At 40.3% G+C, this 20,720-nt stretch overlaps 1 protein-coding gene across 5 annotated transcripts in view; it reads right to left on the bottom strand.

The window, feature by feature from the left end:
- Positions 1-2,136: 2,136 nt before the first annotated feature.
- Positions 2,137-20,720, bottom strand: part of LOC122550753 (anoctamin-7-like) — a 79,732-nt gene continuing 61,148 nt past the window's right edge. For 2 of the 5 annotated variants that reach the window (XM_087988181.1, XM_043691960.2), the window contains 5 exons: positions 19,411-19,540; positions 14,295-14,428; positions 11,964-12,044; positions 8,933-8,980; positions 2,137-4,307 (listed from right to left, as the gene is read on the bottom strand). In XM_087988181.1, the coding sequence (XP_087844307.1) occupies positions 4,254-4,307; positions 8,933-8,980; positions 11,964-12,044; positions 14,295-14,428; positions 19,411-19,540 (447 nt within the window). In that variant the 3' untranslated portion in view covers positions 2,137-4,253. The other 3 variants (XM_043691963.2, XM_043691961.2, XR_006311938.2) reach the window with 3 other exon arrangements.

Below are 20,720 nucleotides of genomic sequence, written 5' to 3'. Positions count from 1 at the left end.
ACAGTTTCTATATCGTTGTAATATTAAATAAATGCAATAAACTATACATTGTTTTCTCGAAGAAACTCTTCTAGTTAGCCCAAAAGTTGGCTATCCTCACCTGGGCAGCACGGTGGCTCAGTGGTTAGCACTGCTGCCTCACAGCACCAAGGGCCCAGGTTCAATTTCAGCCTTGGGCAACTCTCTGTGTCTGTGTGGGTTTCTGGTGGGTGCTCCGGTTTACTCCTACAGTCCAAAGACGTGCAGTGAAAGTGGATTGGCCATGCTAAGTTGCTTTGTAGTGTCCACGGATGTGCAGGCTAGTTGGTTGAACCATGGTAAATGCAAGGGTAGGGTGGGATTCCATTTGGAGGGACATGCTGATTTGATGGGCTTAATGGCCTCTTTCCGCACTATAGAGATTTGTCTCCTATGATATTAGACCATGGAAAGCAAGGTATTCCTGGAAGGATTGGTAGCAGCATATACAATGTGGTGTCTAGTCCCATCTCACATCATTATTCAACAGTTCATCAAGTTCTAAATGTCTCCCTTTGTGCTTGGTGCTGTGTAACATGTAGAACTGGAATGATAGTCACAACTTTTCGGATCCATCTTGTTGGATTCTGTGAATTCATCTGTTGATTTAATACTAATGTGTTATTTTAATTCACTTGACAATTCTTTTCCAATTCTTCTTCATTGAAAACTAATGAATCTTTATTTTTAGTACAAGGAAAAGCATTTTTAAATAATGAGTTAATTATAATAAAAATAATAAATTCTATCAAAGAATTGACCACACTATTTGCTAAACTTCACCAATTCCATTTCATCCACCCCTCCCACTTTTGCCATCACTATCAATTCCATCCTATCCCTTACAAAACCAATCTCTCTCGCCAGATAACTTGGTCAATGGACTCCCTTTACTTTCCATTATCTTTGTTCACACCGATTACTAGACTCCACTGACATCACTAGTCATTTATAACTGCACGTATGCTCCAGTCCTCTTTGTACCTCACATAGGTGTGTGTAGCCATTGGTTAGACCCTACTTGGAGGACCCTCACCACACCAAAAGAAGGATATATTGAACTTGGAGGACTACATCACAGGTTTACAAGAATGATACCTGAACCCCAAGAGGAGACAGTATACAAATAAAGCTCTAAAATTTATAAAGTTATGTGGTGATCTGATTGAAGTCTTCAAGATATTAACAGGAAAAGACAGGGTAGATAAAAGGAAACTATTTCCACTGAATGGTGATTCTCAAACTAAGGGCATAGTCAAAACCCAGGGCCCGATCATTCAGAAGAGAAGTTATGAACTATTTCTTCATACACAGGGTGCATTTGGAAATTTAGAACTCTCTTCCAAAAATGATAGTTGATGCTAGATTAGTTGTTAATTTTAAATCTGAGAATGTTAGATTTTTATTAAGCAAAGATATTAAAGGATATGGGCTAAAGGATATGGTGTTAGGATACAGATTTCATGGAATTGCAGAACAGGCTCAAGGATTGAAATAGGTAAAAACAATGACTGCAGATGCTGGAAACCAGATTCTGGATTAGTGGTGCTGGAAGAGCACAGCAGTACTGCTCCTCGGATGCTGCCTGAACTCCTGTGCTCTTCCAGCACCACTAATCCAGAATCATGGATTGAAATGTCTACTCCTGTTCCTATGGTCCCATATTCCAATATGCCTCATGAGCAAAGCAGAACCTACCAAAGATATGCACTGACAGATGCAACCCTTGAACTCGTCAATCAAAACTATCTGAACTGACAAAAACTGAGCAGACGTAGTAACTGGACTCATCACCCAAAGAAACTAACACTCCAGACGGGGAAAAGATTCAGCAACAGAACTGAACTTTGATTGAATAACTCCAAGAAAGCTTGCTTCCATCAGACTTGAGGGAATTCAGTCAAGGAGCCCTAAGGGAAAAATGCTTCTGAGATCCCACCAGTGCTTTCAATAAGTTAGCTCAAGAGTTTCTGTATTTTCCCACAATTTGGCAGAGTACTACTTACTATATGTAGCACCTTCATAATATATGTCTCTGGATCTTACTGAAATATAATACACTTTGAACAGCCCTTCCTGACAATGAGCTGAGTGTGTTGAAGAGCTCGTACTCAACAATAGTTCACATATCCTTTAATTGTAGATATCAGAAAAGTTGATTTATTCTTCATGTTTGCAGGAAAATCATTACAGGCACAAATAATATATCATTTAACAAATGCTACATGCAGAGAATTGAACTACAGTATTGAAAATAACGCACATAGGAATTTCATACACCTTTAGGAACGTTGCTGCGAACTGCAAACTTATTAATTATTAGTATATTGTTTTAAGTGCATAAATTCAACAACCTGAGATCAAATATTTTATTTGCCAATGTAAACATTACAAGTACAAGCATTAAGATATTTCCAGGTATGTGATTATGTCTCAGTGCAGGAATCCCATCTGATAATACGTGAGTGGTGCATGTCAGCATTAGTGCTGGGTTAAGAGGGAAGAAATACCTTTTCATTGGTTTGCTAACTATCTTTTCTAAAGTTGAAATGAAAGACTAGATACAGAGCACGGCCTGGTGTTAACATAAGACATATTTAAAATGAATAAAAATGTACTTGGCCGTGTCACAAACAGAAGTAAAACAAAACCATGCTTTCTCCAATAATAATGATGTTAACAATCCTAGCCGACAATGGGGGTGGGGGCAAAGAAATACATATGTTGTTTTAACAACAATTCTTTGCATTTATATGGCACCTAAGTGAAGCAAAACATCTCAAAGCAATTCATAAGAATGCTAACAAACTAAATTTGTCATTGAACCACAAACTGAACCATAGCAAATGACAAAAAGACCTGACCGGAGAGGTAGACCCATACAAAAGAGAAACAAGGTGGAAGAGGCATAGCTCAGTGCAGGATTGGAGGACCTAAGGTCTTGGGAAGGTGATGTTACAATCACCAGTGACGGAGCAAGTACAACTGCAGGTGCTCTATTGGGCTGAATTGGAGAAGTGCAGGTATATCGGAAGATTGCAGAGTCATGGACTGGTAAAAGAGATAAAGTCATTGAAGGTTTTGTACATGAGGATTAGGATTTTAAAATTGGAGGTGTTATTTAATTGGAGCTAATGTTGATTGGGAGTGACACACGCAAATGTAGTGGAGAGAAATGGATGAACAGGGTTTGGTGAAAGGGCTTGAGCAGGGGAGTTTTGGATGACTTTAAGTATAAGGAGGGTTTAGGTTAGGCTTAAAATAGGGTAGGAAGGGTAGAATACAGGTGACTGGCCAGTTGAACTTTGGAAAAGTCCAGTCTGAAGGTATTCCTTATAGATAAGTGTTTCAGAAATATTGGAACTGAGTAGGGACAGAGTTGGTGATGATACAGAGGTGGAAGCAGATGATCTTAGTTGTGGTGCAGATAGACGATCAAGAGTATTGACTACTCTGAATGAATTGCTCTGCTTTTTACTGTGCATTATTATCGGAAAGTGTTTATGAAAATTTGCTTTACTTTGTACTTCACGTGGAATCCTAAATAATGGAGGCTTGGTCCTCCTGAAACTTTAGGGATATCTCTGTAACATTTCATTTAAAACTAGGGAAGGTTTGCAATGTAATTGCAAGTCCAATACATCCTGCTTTGAAACTATGCTGTTGGTCATGAAAAGTACTGAGCAGAAGAAATCTTCATGAACATCTTTGCATTGCACCCAGCAACCCGAACAATTTTGTGCATATTGTTGCATCCATACGGATTGAATGTGAGCTTTTGCATCAAACATGATTTCTTGAACTGGCATCCCAAACCCTTACTTTACATACTTCTGAAATATCCTATTTCAGTATAGATAATTGTGCCTAACCTAATTTGTGATTTTGCTAAAATGAAGTGGCTCATTTTCACAACATTGAAAGAATAATACTGCAAGTATGACGTAACAAATACAGGAAACACACAGCAGGCCAATCAGAATCTAGAAAGGGAGTCACTTGCAAACATTGCACACTAAAAAAAAAGCTGAGGTGAGCAAAGTTTTATTTTCCATCTTTGAACAGGAGGCAGACAAGATTCCCCACTGCCTCGGGCTTTCGCAGTCAGGGACCAAGTCACATTTTCAATATCTCCAGTATTTTAATTTTTCTTTGTTCCTTTAGTTTGCATCATACATATTTAATTTTGATAAGATCATGTCAATCCTCACGTACAGCTCCTAATTTATTCAATTTCAGTGCAGATCGGATATCTCTTCAGGGATGTTTACATTTATGTCTATCTTTTCCTGAGTCCAAAATGAGAAGAAATATTGTAAGCATATAACAGGTATTTACGTTTTGATTTCTCCCTTACTCTTGCAAGTCAGGATTTCTCAGGCACCTTCATATATCTATTTAAGTGGCCAATGTACATCTGACTGTGAGTACTAACAATTTATTAACCACAGAGATTTTCACTGCCTAACCTTGCTTGGTCCTTACCTGCTCTGTGCTTACCTAACAGCCAGGCACAGCGTTCAGCAGATGAAACAGGGCTAAAGTTCTCCTTCTGTACTTCCCAAGGAATCAAGGTTATCATTGCACAGCTTTATCTGTGGTCTTTTGAAACCAGCTTTTTTGTGTAGTGATTGGAACAAGGTTGGCGAGGAGAATCCCATTGAGTATGGGATCCCTGATTGGCCCAGGTTAACAATCCAATCGGGGAGCCCTGGCTGACAGGAGTCTTAGATTCTCCTCATTCTAGGGATTGGCACTGAGCTAGTTGGATAGTGGGATACCAGCCTCTGTGTAGTTAGTTCAGTGGCAAGCATGCTCCTGAAGAAAATTCACTTGCTGCAATCTTTTTTTCAGTTGGAGTAAACATTTCTGGCATCATGCATTTATTTGGGAAGCTTGTTTGGTCCTGCCCCACTATGTGGAAAGAGTGCATTAATTCTTCTGGGCAGATGACATCAGGGCAGAGGAAAAGCAATGAGTAATTCTTCTTACTGCTTGCTGACCTGCAGCTTTTTTGGGTATTAGAAGCCTAACCTTCCCTGAGGCACCAGATACTAACACCTTTCAAGAATTGACAGATTTAGTTAAGGAATAGTGTGACCCCAAGTCTCCTGTAATTCTGAAATGTTGTCAGTTTTATTCACCAGTCCAAGAACCAGGAGAAACTTTATCAGAATTTTTGATGAGGTTAAAATGACTGACAGAGGCATCTGATTTTGGGTTAACCCTGAATAAAATGCTGAGACACCATTTGGTATGAGGGATTAATGATGTAACCAGGCAAAAGTGCCTACTAGCTGAAGCCCAATTGAACTTCAAACAGATACTACAACTGTGCAATGGAAAGAGTAGTCCAAACTTTGAAGGCAGGCTTAAAGAAACAGTCTACAGTTTCACTTGATACCAAACTGTCATGGTTCCTGTTTGATTATAGGACCACCCCTCATGAAACAACAACAACAGCTCCAGCAGAGTTTCTGATGGGGAGGAAACTCTGTACCAGGTTAAAAGTGATATTCCTGGACCTGGGTGGGAGGATGAAACAGCATGTCAGGTACGCCAATGCCTACCACATGCCTCGTCTTAGAGAGAGAGAGACAGTTTATTATTTCAGGGGATGACGTTTGCTGCCGGAACCATGGAAATGGCAGTGTATATGTAAAAGACAAGGCTGATGTGAGGTCAGGTCCCGAGACATACAAGTTCATGTAGGAGAGGCAGTCCTGAACAAACTTGTGGATCATATGAAAGTTGCTACCACACAAACACGACAGGAGCAAAACATGCCTGGCCCTTAAGAACAGCCAGAAGGCCTGTCAGAAACTGTCGGTTCTTCCCCCTCCACCTAGTGTTGAAGAAACCTCAGATACCATGAAGGATGCAGCAGTAATACCATTTTCGCCGGAAGAAGAGGAGGAAATGCTTCTGAGACACTCCAGGTACAAAAGATAGGCTACAGTCCAGTGCATGATGTCTGGGTCCAAGTCAGAGTCAGAGAAACCCGACCTCGGGCAAAAACGTCCCAGAAGAAGCTACGAGAAAAAGAACAGGTCTACATCCCTGGACGTGGCGGGGGAGGGATGTAGTGATTGGAACGAGGTTGGTCAGGTGGATCTTGTTGATTGTGAGATGCCTGATTGGCCCAGGTTAACTGCCCCAATCAGGGAGTCCTAGCTGACAGATATAAACAGGAGACTCAGAGAGTCTCATTATTCTAGGGACTGGCTCAGAGCTAACTATTCAGAGACTACGTACTGTGCTTGTGTAAACAAAAAGTGACTTGGTATTGGCCTCTGTGCAGTTATTTCACTTTGATAGATGTCTTTTAGACTTGTGCACTCCTTGTCTAATGAAAGTATTCAGCAATGATAATCGTAACTGTTCAATTTCTTTCCCTATTTAGGTAAACTGTAAACAACTGCACTCCAAACTGTGCTTCAAGACACAATAGCACCCGCCCTCAAGTCATGCTCTGAGAGAGGGAAGTATGCCAGTGAACTTAATGCAATCAACTTGGCCAATGTGTCTGTAAGGCTTGAGGCACTGCTAAAATGTTTAAAAGTGAAGTGAAGATTATTAATGTTGGGTATGAGTCCTGATTGACAGACACTGTAGGCAGGTGACTGTTAGGGGTGTGGTATTGTATAGCGTGGTGACTGAGGATAATGGTTCACTTGGTCGGATACCAGCATTTGAAAACACGCTGGCAAAGTTACTGAGCTTTTTGTGGCACTATATCCAGGTCTGGTCTTGACACCCAGCATTGCTCATCTCAGCTAACTTTGAAGAATTTGCCTGAAAGGTTTCCTGGTTCTCTGTGCATAGATATTTCTTCTCCTCTGCAACTTCTTGACCAAGATCTCTGGTACAGTATGGGAAATCTTAAAGTCCCCACTCTACCATTTGGTGTTAATGTTAGGGATTTCACATGCCCAAATCATTGTAGAATTACTTCCAGCACCCAATCCAACCATAGAACATTTGTCTTTAAAAGATGCAGTAATCCAAATTATTGTTAACTGGCATTGGACGCACAATTATAAGCATTACATTAGTGTGGTTAGTGCTGTCTGTATGCAACAATGTAACTTTGTATAATTGATTGGTACTGGGTAAAGGAAGCTTTACATCCAAGCTGCAATTGAGAGATCTATTCTCCACCTCCCAAATTGCCACTGTAACTCTTTCCATGGCATCAGTTAAAAACTTATTTGGCATTTCTTGGGTCTCTTTTTGTAACACATCTAAATGTTAAAATTATTGTTAACATGGCACTAGAATTTTTATTTGTTGATTTTCTCATTCATGTTTTCATGTTGCCCATCACTTTCAGTGGAATGACTTACACTTCTCTAGTTTTAACATATTCTCTTCTTATGTCCTTTTAAAAGGTTCAAATGCAATCATTAGTGCCATGAAAAGCCTGTGAACAGAAACAATGCCCTGGTTTTGGTATCACTTCAAAACTTCTGTCTGCTGTTCAAAATCATTAGCAATATTTGTGTTTTCTGCAAATTTCTTGCAATGTGTCCTAATTGTAATATAAAAAGAAATGTTTATTAGCTCATCTTTTCTAACAACTGGTCCACTGTTGTCATGAAATTCTGTCCAACAAGAAATCCCTGATGTTAAAAGATGGTACAAAAATACAAGTATATTCTTATCATCAAGAAGAACAAAACAAATCCTCTGATATTTAGATTAGCTGAAGCACAAGTAAAAAGTCCAGTTTCCATTTTGTGAGGTAATTTTGATAACTTCTCAGAGCTTCTCAGTTAATGTAATAGCACAGCAGCACAGTAACTGCTGTAAATTAGAAAAATACAACAATTTCTGATTGTAAGATCTCACACATAGCAAGTAGATAAAGGATGCTGTTAAGGGAGCTAATGAGGCCGGGAGAACATTGGTAATCTTCAAATAGTTTTGTGGGACCTTTTATCCCTTGTTAGAGCAGACAGGATCTAGGTTTTGTCACTTAACTGAAAGATGACAGCTCTCACAATGTACCTTATTGTTCTTCAGTGAATTAAATGCCTCAGTGGCTTAAATTAGAGGATTTCCCATCCTGCTTAGGCAGGGAATGCACACAGACCAATCAGGGATGTCCCACAGCCATCTCACTTTCCTAGAAACGTAGGTGGCTGGAGACAAAACTTTCAGTCCTTCACTCCGCCCAAAATCCCTTTTCACCAAACTGCCAGCCAATCAGATTTGCCAATAGCGTTCTGAGATAGAATTTCCACCAGAGCAACAACAGTGCCACTGAGAGCAGTGGCCACCGCTGGGACTACAAGTACTCTTGTAAGTGCCAGGGGAAGGGGTCACAGTGGGATTTGGGTGGGAGAATGAGATGAAATGGGAGGGCTCATGATTTGAAGGGCAGGTGGGAGAAAGAAGCTGACCTCTCAAACCCATTGACTGATCTTACAAAGAGCCAGAAATCCAGGAGCACACAGCTCCTCCCATAAAAACGTGAATGTGTCTAGAGCAGGCTGCCACCAGGGACCATTAAGTTTCTGTTCCATGCATCTGGCATAAATCTTCACTTCACAAACTTCTAGTAAGGGTACTAAGGAATGACAGCTAATAAGTCAGGGCAATGTTTAGTATTAATTTGTACTTTATACAATAAATGGTAATTGTGATAATTAAGTACTATTACTTATGGATTGTAAAAGTTGATAGAACTGGTTTCATCAAATTTGAGGTTGAAAATCTCTACCACAATTGAACAATGGATATGATGGTTTTCATTGATAACCATGTATTCTGTTCTTACAATTGCTGACATCACCATGCTTTCCAATGCATAGAAAGCCCCATAAAATTATATTAAACATTAAGCTATGAAGTGATCAGTAAACACAAATTTGATTATTGCAAATACAAAATAAATATTTCAGCAACTTACATGTTGCCTTGCCTTGTCATTTTCTATTTCTTTTGCTTTCCTTTTTTCCTAGTGGAACAATAGAGATGCAATTCTGTTGTTTAACACTGTTCATCTGTGCATAGTCAGAAATGTACAATAGAAACAGAAATGTTAACAAAATTACTCTGGAACTAAAAACATATTAATTTTGGAGTTTTCCTTGAATCCGGCTGTGATTTGGCTAAAAATACGCAGGAGAAATCATTATGTGGGTATGAATAGGATAACACGATAGAAATAGTGTGGAGAGAGAGAAAGCAGGTTGGAATAAGTATGCTGGAGATCTTTAAACTAAATCTAAAACAATCTTCTACATGTTATACTCTCAGGGTTTTAAACAATAATAAGCAAATATATAAAGATAATCTCAGTAACACAGAAGAGGAGCAGCTCATCAGGTGAGTAGCTGTTGGTTTTATTTATTTAAGCAGTAAGTTTATTAGATCATAAATACAGAATGGCAAAGTAGCTCAGGTCCACTGGCAGAATTTCATACATTCCCTCAATGTGCATGGCAAGGGGACTTTTAATTGGATGGGAGAGTTCTGCCACCTTTCTGTCTCTGCCCTGATGCCCACAGACCTTCCTGCCTGGCTACCAATTGAGACCCAGAAGGACTTCATCCCACTAGTGTTGGTATGAACTCAGTAACGGGCTGGTAATTCTCTGTACCAGAAACCCACCAAGTAAAATCTATTGGAGTCACTTGCAGATCTCAGGAGAAAGGGTTTTTTCCCTCATTTCAAAACACTCGGTACCTGGTGGAGGGAGCTGGTAGCAGGAAAGAGGAGGGCCAAGGCACAATGCAGAATAAAAATAATTACTTGGGAATTAAATGAGATGAGAAGAGACCTGTCCCAGATAAAGTGGAATCAAAGGTTAGCAGGCAAAACTGCAATGAACTATTGACTGCGTTTAAAGAAATGATAATTCGAGTATAGTCACGTTACATTTGTTTGAGCGTCAAAGATCATGGTAACAAATCCAGAATACCCTGAATAAAGAAATAAATAGAAAGTTAAGATGAAACAGGCCAAAAAAGTGGCTGTTGAGTGATTAAAACAACTGAGAATTAGGCTCAATATTGAAAAGTACAGACAGGAATTCATAAAACAAATAAGAGGAGTGAAGATGGTGCATCACAAGATATTGAGAAGTAATACAAAAATATGTAACATAATTTATTTTATAAGCATCCATAAATACTAACAGAAGGACGAGGGTCGATTAGAGATCTGAAAGGAGATTTATATTTGAGGCAGGAGGCATTGCTGAGATAGTAAATGATTACTTTACATCGAACTTTATCAAAAAGATACTGCCCAAATCATATTGGAAGAGGACGTAACAAAATAAAAACTTTGCACAGACACTGGCTGGGTTAGAAATGAATAAAGGGGAAGGTCAAACATAGAACTGGAACAGAGTCAAGATTAGAGTATTGCAGGAAAAGCACAGCAGGGCAGGCAGCATCCGAGTAACAGGAAAATCAACGTTTCGGGCAAACGTCCTTCCTGAAGGGCTTTTGCCCCAAATGTCCATTTTCCTGTTCCTCAGATGCTGTCTGACCTGCTGTGCTTTTCCAGCACCACTCTAATCTTGATTCTAATCTCCAGCATCTGCAGTCCTCACTTTCGCATAGAACTGGAACAGGCCCTTCAGCCCACAATGTAACTGTTAGGCTGGCTTGAATTCAAGTTGATAAGTTGCAAAGTCCAGATGAAATGCATCCAAGGATACTGAGGGAGGGAAAGAAGGAAATTGTGTGGCCAATTGCCATAATTTTATAATTCTCATAAGACGCAGGGGAGGTGCCAGAGGATGGGCTCATTATAAATGATATTCCCTTGTTCAAAAAAGTCCAACAACTAAGACCAGTCAGTTCAGCCTTGGTGTAAGGTAGCTTTTAATAATTACATTATGAGATAGAATTGACAGTGACTTGCTTAAATGTGGGTTAATTAGGAAAAGTCAGAACAGATATAGAATCCCAGAGGTGTGGAAACAGGCCCTTCGGTCCAACAAGTCCACACTGACCCTTCAGGGGGTATCCCACCCAGACCCAATCCCCCATCCTACTACTCTACATTTACCCTTTACTAATACATCTAATGTACACACCCCTGAACACTATGGGCAATTCACCTAACCTGCACATGTGGGAGGAAACCCACACAGACACAGGGAGAATGTGTGCAAACTCCACACAGACATTTGTCCGAGGCTGGAATCGAACCTAGGTCGCTGGCACTGTGAGGCAGCAGTGCTAACCACTGAGCCACCGCACCACCCACAATGTTAAGGGAAAATTGCGTTTTATTAATTAGCTTCAATTTTTTGATGAGGTTATAGAGAAGGTAGTTGAAGGTTTGATGTAATATTATTATCATGTGCTATGATCATAAAAAGGCATTTGGTAAAGTGGCAAGCAGCAGACTTGTGAGCAAAGTTAAACCTAAGGAATTAAAGTGATAGTAGCAACATGGATCCAAAATCACTGAAGTTACAGAAAGGATGGAGAGCCTGAAGATACAGATTTAAGGTAATTCGCAAAAGAAGCAACAGCCACATGCAGTTTTTTTTTTAAACACACATGTCGTCAGTATTTGGAATGCATTGCTCGAGACTATGGTGGAGGCCAATTCAATAGTATCTTTGAAAATAATTTTGTTATTAATGGAAGAAGAAACTTTTGCAGGGCTACAGAACAGCAGAGGAAAGTTATTAGGTGACATGTTCTTGCAGAGACAAGATGGGCTGAATTGATTCCTTAAGTGTTACAATCTGATTTAATAATTCCATATTTTTATATTTGATAACAAGCACAGTGACCATATGGTACTTTAGAGATTTAGAGCTTTTCTGATGTGTTGCCTTAGTGTGTGTGTTCTTTTAGCATAAACATGCACAATTCCCTACAGTTCACCACACAAATTCAATGCTGTAAGATATAGACAACTTTCACTTATAACTCAAAGGATTTTAGATTGCTACTTTGCCAAAGAATTACCTCAATCATTGCCAGGCGTATCTGCCGAGAAACATTTGGCATCAAAGTTGACAGCAGAAATTTCACTACAAACACAAGATGCTGAAAGATACAAAATATATTCTCTTACTAATTTGACTACACAATATTTCTTGAAATAGCACTACAGTAGATGGGGTATTTATTACATCAGTCAACATATATTTCCAGTATGTAGATCACCAAAAACTATTTAATTGTTATACCAATACAAATAGCACTTACATTTAAAATATGACATATTTAAGATCAAACTTACTGCAGATGGAACCAAATGCATGTAACCCAGTTTAAATTGGAGGATGTTACAGCAGATCATTTAACAGCTGATGAAATTTAAAATCAATTTATTAATAAATCTCCAATAAAACGCTAAACCATGACTTTTGTCCCTGGTTTGTGGCAGATAATGGGAGAAAGCCTAACTCTACGAAGCCAACGGTTAAGAAAAGCTGGCCACTCTTCGTATTTTCAGCCTGGCTGGGTAGATGGACCAGGTGTCCAAGGAAGGGGCTTCCTTAGATAGATGTTAAAAACAGTTACAGTGAGTGTGGGATCCTTGGAGGATGTGACGGGGGATTTGATTACAGAACAGCAAAATAGCAAATGATTCAAGTCAATACTTTGCAATGGTAGAGGACATAATAAACATTCCGAGCATATCAGATAGGCAAGATGCTAATAGGAGGAAAGGTCTTGAAATAGCACTACAGTAGATGGTATTTATTACATCAGTCAAAATATATTTCCAGTATGTAGATTATGAAGTGTGGTAACAGCACTACTACTGACCAAGCTGTTTGCATCTGAAGAGCATAGCTGCTAGACTGAACCGCCAGCAGATGGTGTTCACTAGTAAGCAGTCCACATTCACATCTAGCAAGATCTGAATACCATTCCTTCTTTGACTGATGAGTGGCTGGCAACATTCATACCATGCAAGTGTCAGGCAATGAATATCTCCAAGAAGAAAGAATCTAAATGTTGTTCTTTGATGGTCAGTGCTTTTATATTACTGAATCCTCTGATAACAATATCCTTGGAGTTACCACTGTACAGAAACTGAATTGAACCAGTCACAAAATAGTGTATCTGCAGGAACAGGCCTGAGGCTGGAAATTCTGCAACGAGTTACTCATCTACTGATGTCCCAAAATCTTTCCACCAACCACAGGACACGAGTCAGTATTGTGAACATACTCCACTTGTCTAGATGTGTGCAGCTCCAACAACACATCAGGTAGCTCAGCAAGCTCATTGGTACCTCATCTATCCCTCCATTCACACTCACTGCACAATGGCAGCTGTGAGTGCATTCTTGAGATGAATTGCAGCAATTCACTAAACTTCCTTTGTTAATAACTTTCAAAATCTATGATCTCTACCAGCTGGAAATAATAATTACATGGGAACATAGCAACCTGAATGGTCCTCTCCAAGGCACATTCTTACCTGATTTGTACTATATCACTGTTCTTTCACTATCATTTGGTCAAAATGGTGTAACATCTATTCTAATGGAACTGTGTAGTGTAGTTAGGCCACAAGGAGTACAGATGTTCAAGAGGGCAATTAGGGATCATCAACAAATGTTGGCCTTGTCAGCAATACTCTCATCCTACAGACCAATAAACACATGCAAATCAAATTAGCAACAGAAGGAAACTTAGAATCCCTACAGTGTGGAAACAGGCCATTCGGCCCAACAAGTCCACACCGACTTTCTGAAGAGTAACCCACCAAACTCATTCCCCCTATTCTATTACTCTACATTAACCCCTGACAAAGCAGGGACACTACGGGCAAGTTAGCATGGCCAATTCACCTGACCTGCACATCTTTGGACTGTGGGAGGAAACTGGAGCACCCGGAGGAAACCCTCGCTGACACAAAGAGAATTTGCAAACTCCACACAGACAGTCACCCGAGGCTGGAATCAAACCCGGGTCCCTAGCGCTGTGAGGCAGCAGTGCTAACCACTGAACTGTGCCGAAACTTCCAGCTTATCAGTGGAGTTCAAGTCTAAGAGTAAAAGGCCAGCATTTCACCTCAGTGCACTCTCTGGCTTCTTGTGCCACTATTTTATTTGTCATTGCCATTATTATTTTTAAAAAGGCCAAAAAAATCAAAAAGGTACAAACCTTGTTCTCTCTAACACAGATCCGTAAGGAGATTAATCATGTACGTTGATATCGTACCTTTTAAATTACAGCTCCATTAAAAACTTGCTCATTTTTCTTTTTCCAAAAATGCTGCAGCAGACCTTAATCCAGCAGATTATTTAATTTAGCATCTATTCAAAGATTGCCGTACCTCAAACCCAATCAGGATGATGAGTTTTTGATAAAAGGGCTTCTCCCTCCCGAATTCTGAAGTGAATGCAATGATGCAGCCATTGGTCACCACGGCAACATTATTTATAAGATCCAATACTGTAAACCAGTGACCTGTCAACATACACTTCACGTTAGTCATGACCCATATCACAAACCAGAGTAAATACATGGTGCACCAGCATTTCACTGGGATATACTTTCCTGTTAAGTCTTAAATAAATTAACTACACAGAATTGAGCTAAAAATTGAAAATTTATTTAAGAACAGGATAATTAATAGTCATCCATATTATAGCTAACTAAAGCTAAAAACAAAAAAGAGAAAGTGTTAAGGCAAAGAAAGGATTTTTAGTGATCTTATCATTGGAAGAAAATATTGCAAACATAAGCATAATACTTCAAACATGCCAGCCTGGGGGAGAATGAAGTTAAAAATCACACAACACCAGGTTATAGTCCAACAGGTTTAATTGGAAGCACACTAGCTTTCGGAGCGACGCTCCTTCATCAGGTGATAGTGGAGGGCTCAATCGTAACACAGAATTTATAGCAAAACTTTGCTGCGTGATGTAACTGAAATTATACATTGAAAAATTGATTGTCTGTTAAGCCTTTCATCTGTTAGAATACAGATGAACCGTGTCCAGGACATTCAGCCTCGGACCTTCGGGTGACCATCCTCCAAGGTGGACTTCGGGACAGGCAGCAGAGGAAAGTGGCCGAGCAGAGGCTGATAGCTAAGTTCGGTCCCCATAGGGAGGGCCTCAACCGGGACCTTGGGTTCATGTCACACTACAGGTGATCACCATTGCACTACACACACACACACAGATATTCCTACACACACACACACACTCTCACATACACATGGACACAGGTACACACAGACACACACCCTTATAGACACACACTCCCACATGCACCCCCTCACAGACTTAAGACGCTCTGTACTCACTACACACACACACACACTTTCTCACACTCACAACCCCCACCCCAGACAGACAGACAGACAGACACACACACACACACACAGACAGACAGACACACACACACACTGACAAAGACCCACATGCACACATATACTTTGTGGGGTGAATTTGTACTTGCAGAGTTACATTGCACTTTGCTCAAAAACTGCATGCATTCATGTAGAACTCTGAGCTCAAAAACTGCATGAATTTATGTAAAACTCTGTTATCTCACTGTTTAGATTAGAATCAATCTAAACATCATGGCATAGACAGAGAACACAGGGGGCTAACACCTTCAACATATTGTCTAGCTATCACCATTGTTAACAGCTAACCCGAGAATGCAACTTTAAAAAAAAGGTTTTGTGATTTACACATGAAAGAAGTGAAACTATCACTTTATTCTAATAGATGAAAGGCTTAACAGACAATCAATTTTTCAATGTATAATTTCAGTTACATCACACTGCAAATCTTTGCTATAAATCCTGTGTTACGATCAAGCCCTCCACTATCACCTGATGAAGGAGCGTCGCTCCGAAAGCTAGTGTGCTTCCAATTAAACCTGTTGGACTATAACCTGGTGTTGTGTGATTTTTAACTTTGTACACCCCAGTCCAACACAGGCATCTCCAAATCATGGAGGAGAATGAGCAGCCTGGGAATATAGACCTGTATTAATTAAAACAGTTTGTGAGTCAACATCAACATTTCACAATATATTTCAGTATGTGCTGGACAAAAATACAAAACTGAGCAGCAGGCCACCAGAAAAAACATGGCCACTCAAGGTAAACTAAGAACACAGATAAATAGAGTTACAATGAAGTGACTAATTGGATAAATAAAGGGGAATGACAAATGAACTCTGTGTTGTCAGTTGGTTTCTATTTGAATTAGTACCAATGATTTTACACACAATAATCCAACAGAGGAACTACCATTATTCACTGATACGAAGGGCTGAATCTTGCATCCTTTTGACCAAGTGTAAGATACAATGGGACATTTGGAGGGATCGTGCCATGATGCCTAGCAAGATTTCTCATCGGATCTTACCAAACCCAACTCATTAAAAATCTACGCAGTCCCTATGGCATCCAAAACATCTGACTGTGGCGCCTTCTTACCACATGCCATTCCTCGAACAAATTGCCACTCAGCAAACGTCTGGCCAAAGTCTGGCATCCCTGGTTCCTGCATCATTTTTAAAAGGCTCCGGTACACTTGGATGCGGACAGGCATTCCGAAGCTGCCCAGCTTGGTCAGGAATGTTTCCTGAAGTATCTGAGATAAGGGAGATGGCATCACGATACTCTGACAGGGACCTGCAGGTCATGGTTGAGGGGCTGGTACAAAGGAGACGACTCCTCTTCCCAGAGGACTGGTAGAGGAGGCCACACCACCGGACCCTGGCAGTCTTGTCCATCATAATGGTCCAGAGGAACGGTCACATGGTGAGCACTCCAGGTTCTATGCCAGCAGATAGGGCAGTGCCGGGAGACACATGGCTAGTTGGGGAACTATACAGAGGTCCCTCAGAAGTATCCACCCAGGACACTCTCCACCTCCACCTTGCCCCCACCCCACTCCATCCCTTGGATGCTTATGCTGAGGAGTGCCGTTCTGACAAGAAAACCATCAAACTTTTTGGCCCATTCAGAGACACAAACAGCCCTGGTGTTGCTCGACCTGGCTCCACTAATGAGCATGCTCCTTCCACCCTAGCTGCATAACCAGGGAGTGCACTCACACAGGGAGAGGGAAAGGAAGAGGAAAGCTTATTGAGGGCACTTCTGTAGCACATGTAACAATGCACTGTACATTATTTGGTACATTCTTATAAATTGCACTGTATTTACCTTATATTTGGTTGTTTTCTTTAAGTACAACCCTGAAGGCAACTGTTTTAACAAGAAACAGAATTCATGGCCACATATACAATGTACCATAAATTGATGTTTGTGAGGAGAACCTGCCAAGGCATCAATAAATTGGAGGAACAAGGCATATACATGTCATTGGGGCCTGCTGACACCATTTCCTCCCATCTTACAACGTCACTGTTCTTTTCCTGATATGTTTTCAAAGGTGTTGGTGTGAATGAAGTGGTCATTGATGTCTGCGGCCAGGAGGATTTTAATTAACAGGGAGCCAATATATTAGGCTGGCCAGGGATTTTGGATCCTGTAGGTCTATGTCCTGTACAGTGCATGGGTCTATATGCAATGCTCTTTCCTTTTAAACATCCTCACACTGGTGGATCTTCCACACTTTTATGTATTCACAGCCACTTTTTTCCATTGCATACTTACAATTTCCAGCACAATGGAAGGCAACAGTGAATGATCTTCAATTAGTGATGTCCAGCCTCCACCTTGACACATTGGTGAGGCTCTGAGTATCCTGGTAGCCCAACCTGTGATCCTTATCCAACCTGCCTACATGAGTTTGCACCCATTCAACTTTCCCCCCAGCCCCTGGCAGATGAGACAACCATGCCAGGTAACTGACCCACTCCCTCCACTGCAGAGGCATGAATATCTGACTAAGAACATCTTGACCGAATGCCTGACTGTAGTCTGTCCTCTGGAATGGTATTATAGACTGCACTTGACTTACTGTGCCAAGACTCCTGACTGATTGGTGCCTCCATGGACTATTCCTCTAAGACTTTGAGGAATTGCTGATTTCTTGCTATACCTGCAGTGTGTTTGCCTCAGAAGCTGCTGGCAGGTTGTACAGATATGAGATTGATGTAGCTCACTGCCACGCAGCAAGATGCCCATCCTCTTGGCTGAGTACTGCTGACTAGCAAGGCAAACTCTCTGGTTATATCTTTTGTGATAATTTGCAGGGGAAAGCAAGCCAAAGCATGAATGCTGTGAGAGTGCGAGTTGGCACTACTTGAGAAATGCTAAGAGAGCAAGTAAGCAGCCCTGAGATGCAGCTGAGTCCAATCTGTGAGCTGGGTGATTGTGCCTGATTGTGGCATCCCTGCCTACAGCCTTGCAAAGCAAATTATTGGTGTGCCCTATAGCCTGTACTTCCTGAGCAGTGTGCAAGTTTATCAGAAGGATGCCATGATGGTCACGAGGGGTTGGCGAATGCCAGATGCCAAAGCTCATAAATGAGGGGTGTGTCTGATAGATCTTGCCCTGAGATGCTGTTCGGTCCTAAGCAACAATGAGTTTTTCAGAGTAAGTGGTTGCCAGAAGATGAAGTTGAGCAAATTACTAGCTGCAGCAATGCTGTAGTGAATGAAGGGTCAAAGGTTAGTGGTTGGGATTTTAAAAATGTAATCATAAATGAAGTGTGGGATTTTATTTTCCAGAGGTGATTTCAGAAGGATTCAGAGAGTTGGGAATATGAAAGGAGAATGTGAATGATGAGTTTTACATGAAAATAATCAGTAATGGCTTTAACTAATTGATGTAATGGGATTAGTAAGACCATGTGAGCTGATAAGGTCAAGGAGGTTGACAGTGAATTGGGAATTGACCTGGAGAGATAGAGATGTTGGGGAAGATATGGCAGTGATTTCAAGAGCAAGGGAATATTTAGATAATTGAATTCATCAATGATAATAAGTCACTCACTGCAGAGGTTAAATGTGGAAAGCAATACATCATCTTTAGTGAAAAACACTTCAAAGTGTTTAGGAGGACAGTAAAGAATGATGAAAGGGCAATGAGAGATTTAGAAAAAAGTGAGATACTGCCACCATATTATTCTTGACAAGAGAAGTAGTAGATAATGTTGGGCCCTTCATTAAAGGGGAAGGTTTCAACAAGGTCATGATGTCAATGCAATCATCCACAATTAGTTCATGGACAGCACAAGTGAATGGAAGTTCTGGAGGGAGATATAGAGAGGGATGATGAGAGCTGATCTATTGGTACTGTCCACAGGGTTTGTTGTGGGTCGGGTGAGGTGGACAGCAAGATTAGCCATCAGCAGTCTCACTCAGCAAAGAAGGTTGATGAGGGAGGGAGACGGGACAATTGGAGCTGCTGCTTATAATGGTAGTGAGAGCCTGAAGCCTGTTGAAAGATGCCAAGGGAGGCATGAACAGAAGCTAAAGGCTTATCTAACATGAAGTTAGTGTCAATTCCTTACCAATATCTTGAGCCATGTGAGCGATGGGTCGTTTGTACATCAATAACAGTCGTTTAGCATCCACACGTATATCGAAAAGTATGGTTAAGAAGAAAATAAATGGTCCCAGAGGGAATGAGACAGCAAAAAGCTGTAAACCAAGAAGAGTAAAGAATGAAAATAATCATATGCAACTTAAATCATACATGTGGCCCAAAGCAAGTACATTTGAACTTTTTAATTACAACATTATGTACGTTTTATTTCTCAAATTGAATTTACCCTATCTCCTAAATTACTGATTAGTAATAGTTTAAAATATTTTTTAAATAGATCAAAGTTGGTCTGCATTTAGGGGCGATGTTTCTGTTTGTTTCATTCAGGAAGAAACAATGTCTGTGGGTATATCACAAGATCAGTAATAGAACAGTTTTCAATTGTCCTTTTAATCAAAATAGCAAGAAAAACATCATCAAAATTACCTATACTGATCCTGGCTAGCACCTACAGCTTCTGTGAACAGCTATCAGCTTTTCCTAATGCATCTGGTTCTAAATTTCAGGTGTCCATGTGCAGAGCAGAAATATTCCTCAGGGATGTATCTTGTACTCAGCTTCCAAGTAAAAAGCTGAAAATGTAATCTGTTGCCATACCATAAAGTAAAAAGCTCCCAATGTTGACAGAAATTCATGACAGGGCAAGTAATAGAGGACTCAATCTTGGTCTCCTTACTGTGCAATTTGTGATTTAAAAAGAGCTGCATTTTTACCTCTCCTCATCTAATGTAAGTTTTGAAGCCATCTGATTTTCCAGGGGATTGGATTTGGGGTGGGGTTATTATAGTTACCTTCTGGAATTTCCATTTGAAACAGATAGGAACTTAATTACTGACACTACACCAGGTTTATGTGACCTCCTAAGGATTCTAATGTTATTTTCTGACCGTACTTTCTACTAATCTATAAGTTAATTGATGCATTTCCCTTCAAATAAATGTGGCTCCATTTCATAATAATTCACTTGTGGCAAAACACATTGAGATACCTTGAGAAGGGTGCTTTACAAATGCCAGTTCTTTATTCTTTGTGCTGCTGCACAAGTTTGAACTTATCAGTATTGAAAGATGAAGGAAGTATGTGACCCACACTGGTTAGATTCTGAAATTCTTACTGCATCAGGTTCAAATTTCAGTCAGTGTGTAACATGGGGTTTGAATAACCCCACAGCTTAGAAGACAAATGTCTACCAGTCTATAACTTTCAAAGCTGCAACTTTAATGATAGTTGTTGCTTTCTGGTAACTATGAGAGTTCCTGATAACAGTAAGAAATG

This window comes from Chiloscyllium plagiosum, unplaced genomic scaffold (assembly GCF_037043375.1).
Source record: "Chiloscyllium plagiosum isolate Xiang-an unplaced genomic scaffold, Cpla_swu_hap1 HiC_scaffold_6, whole genome shotgun sequence".
Taxonomy (NCBI): Eukaryota; Metazoa; Chordata; class Chondrichthyes; order Orectolobiformes; family Hemiscylliidae; genus Chiloscyllium; species Chiloscyllium plagiosum.
Note: the sequence above shows the minus strand (reverse complement) of the source record. Positions and strands in the feature narration are given on the sequence as shown.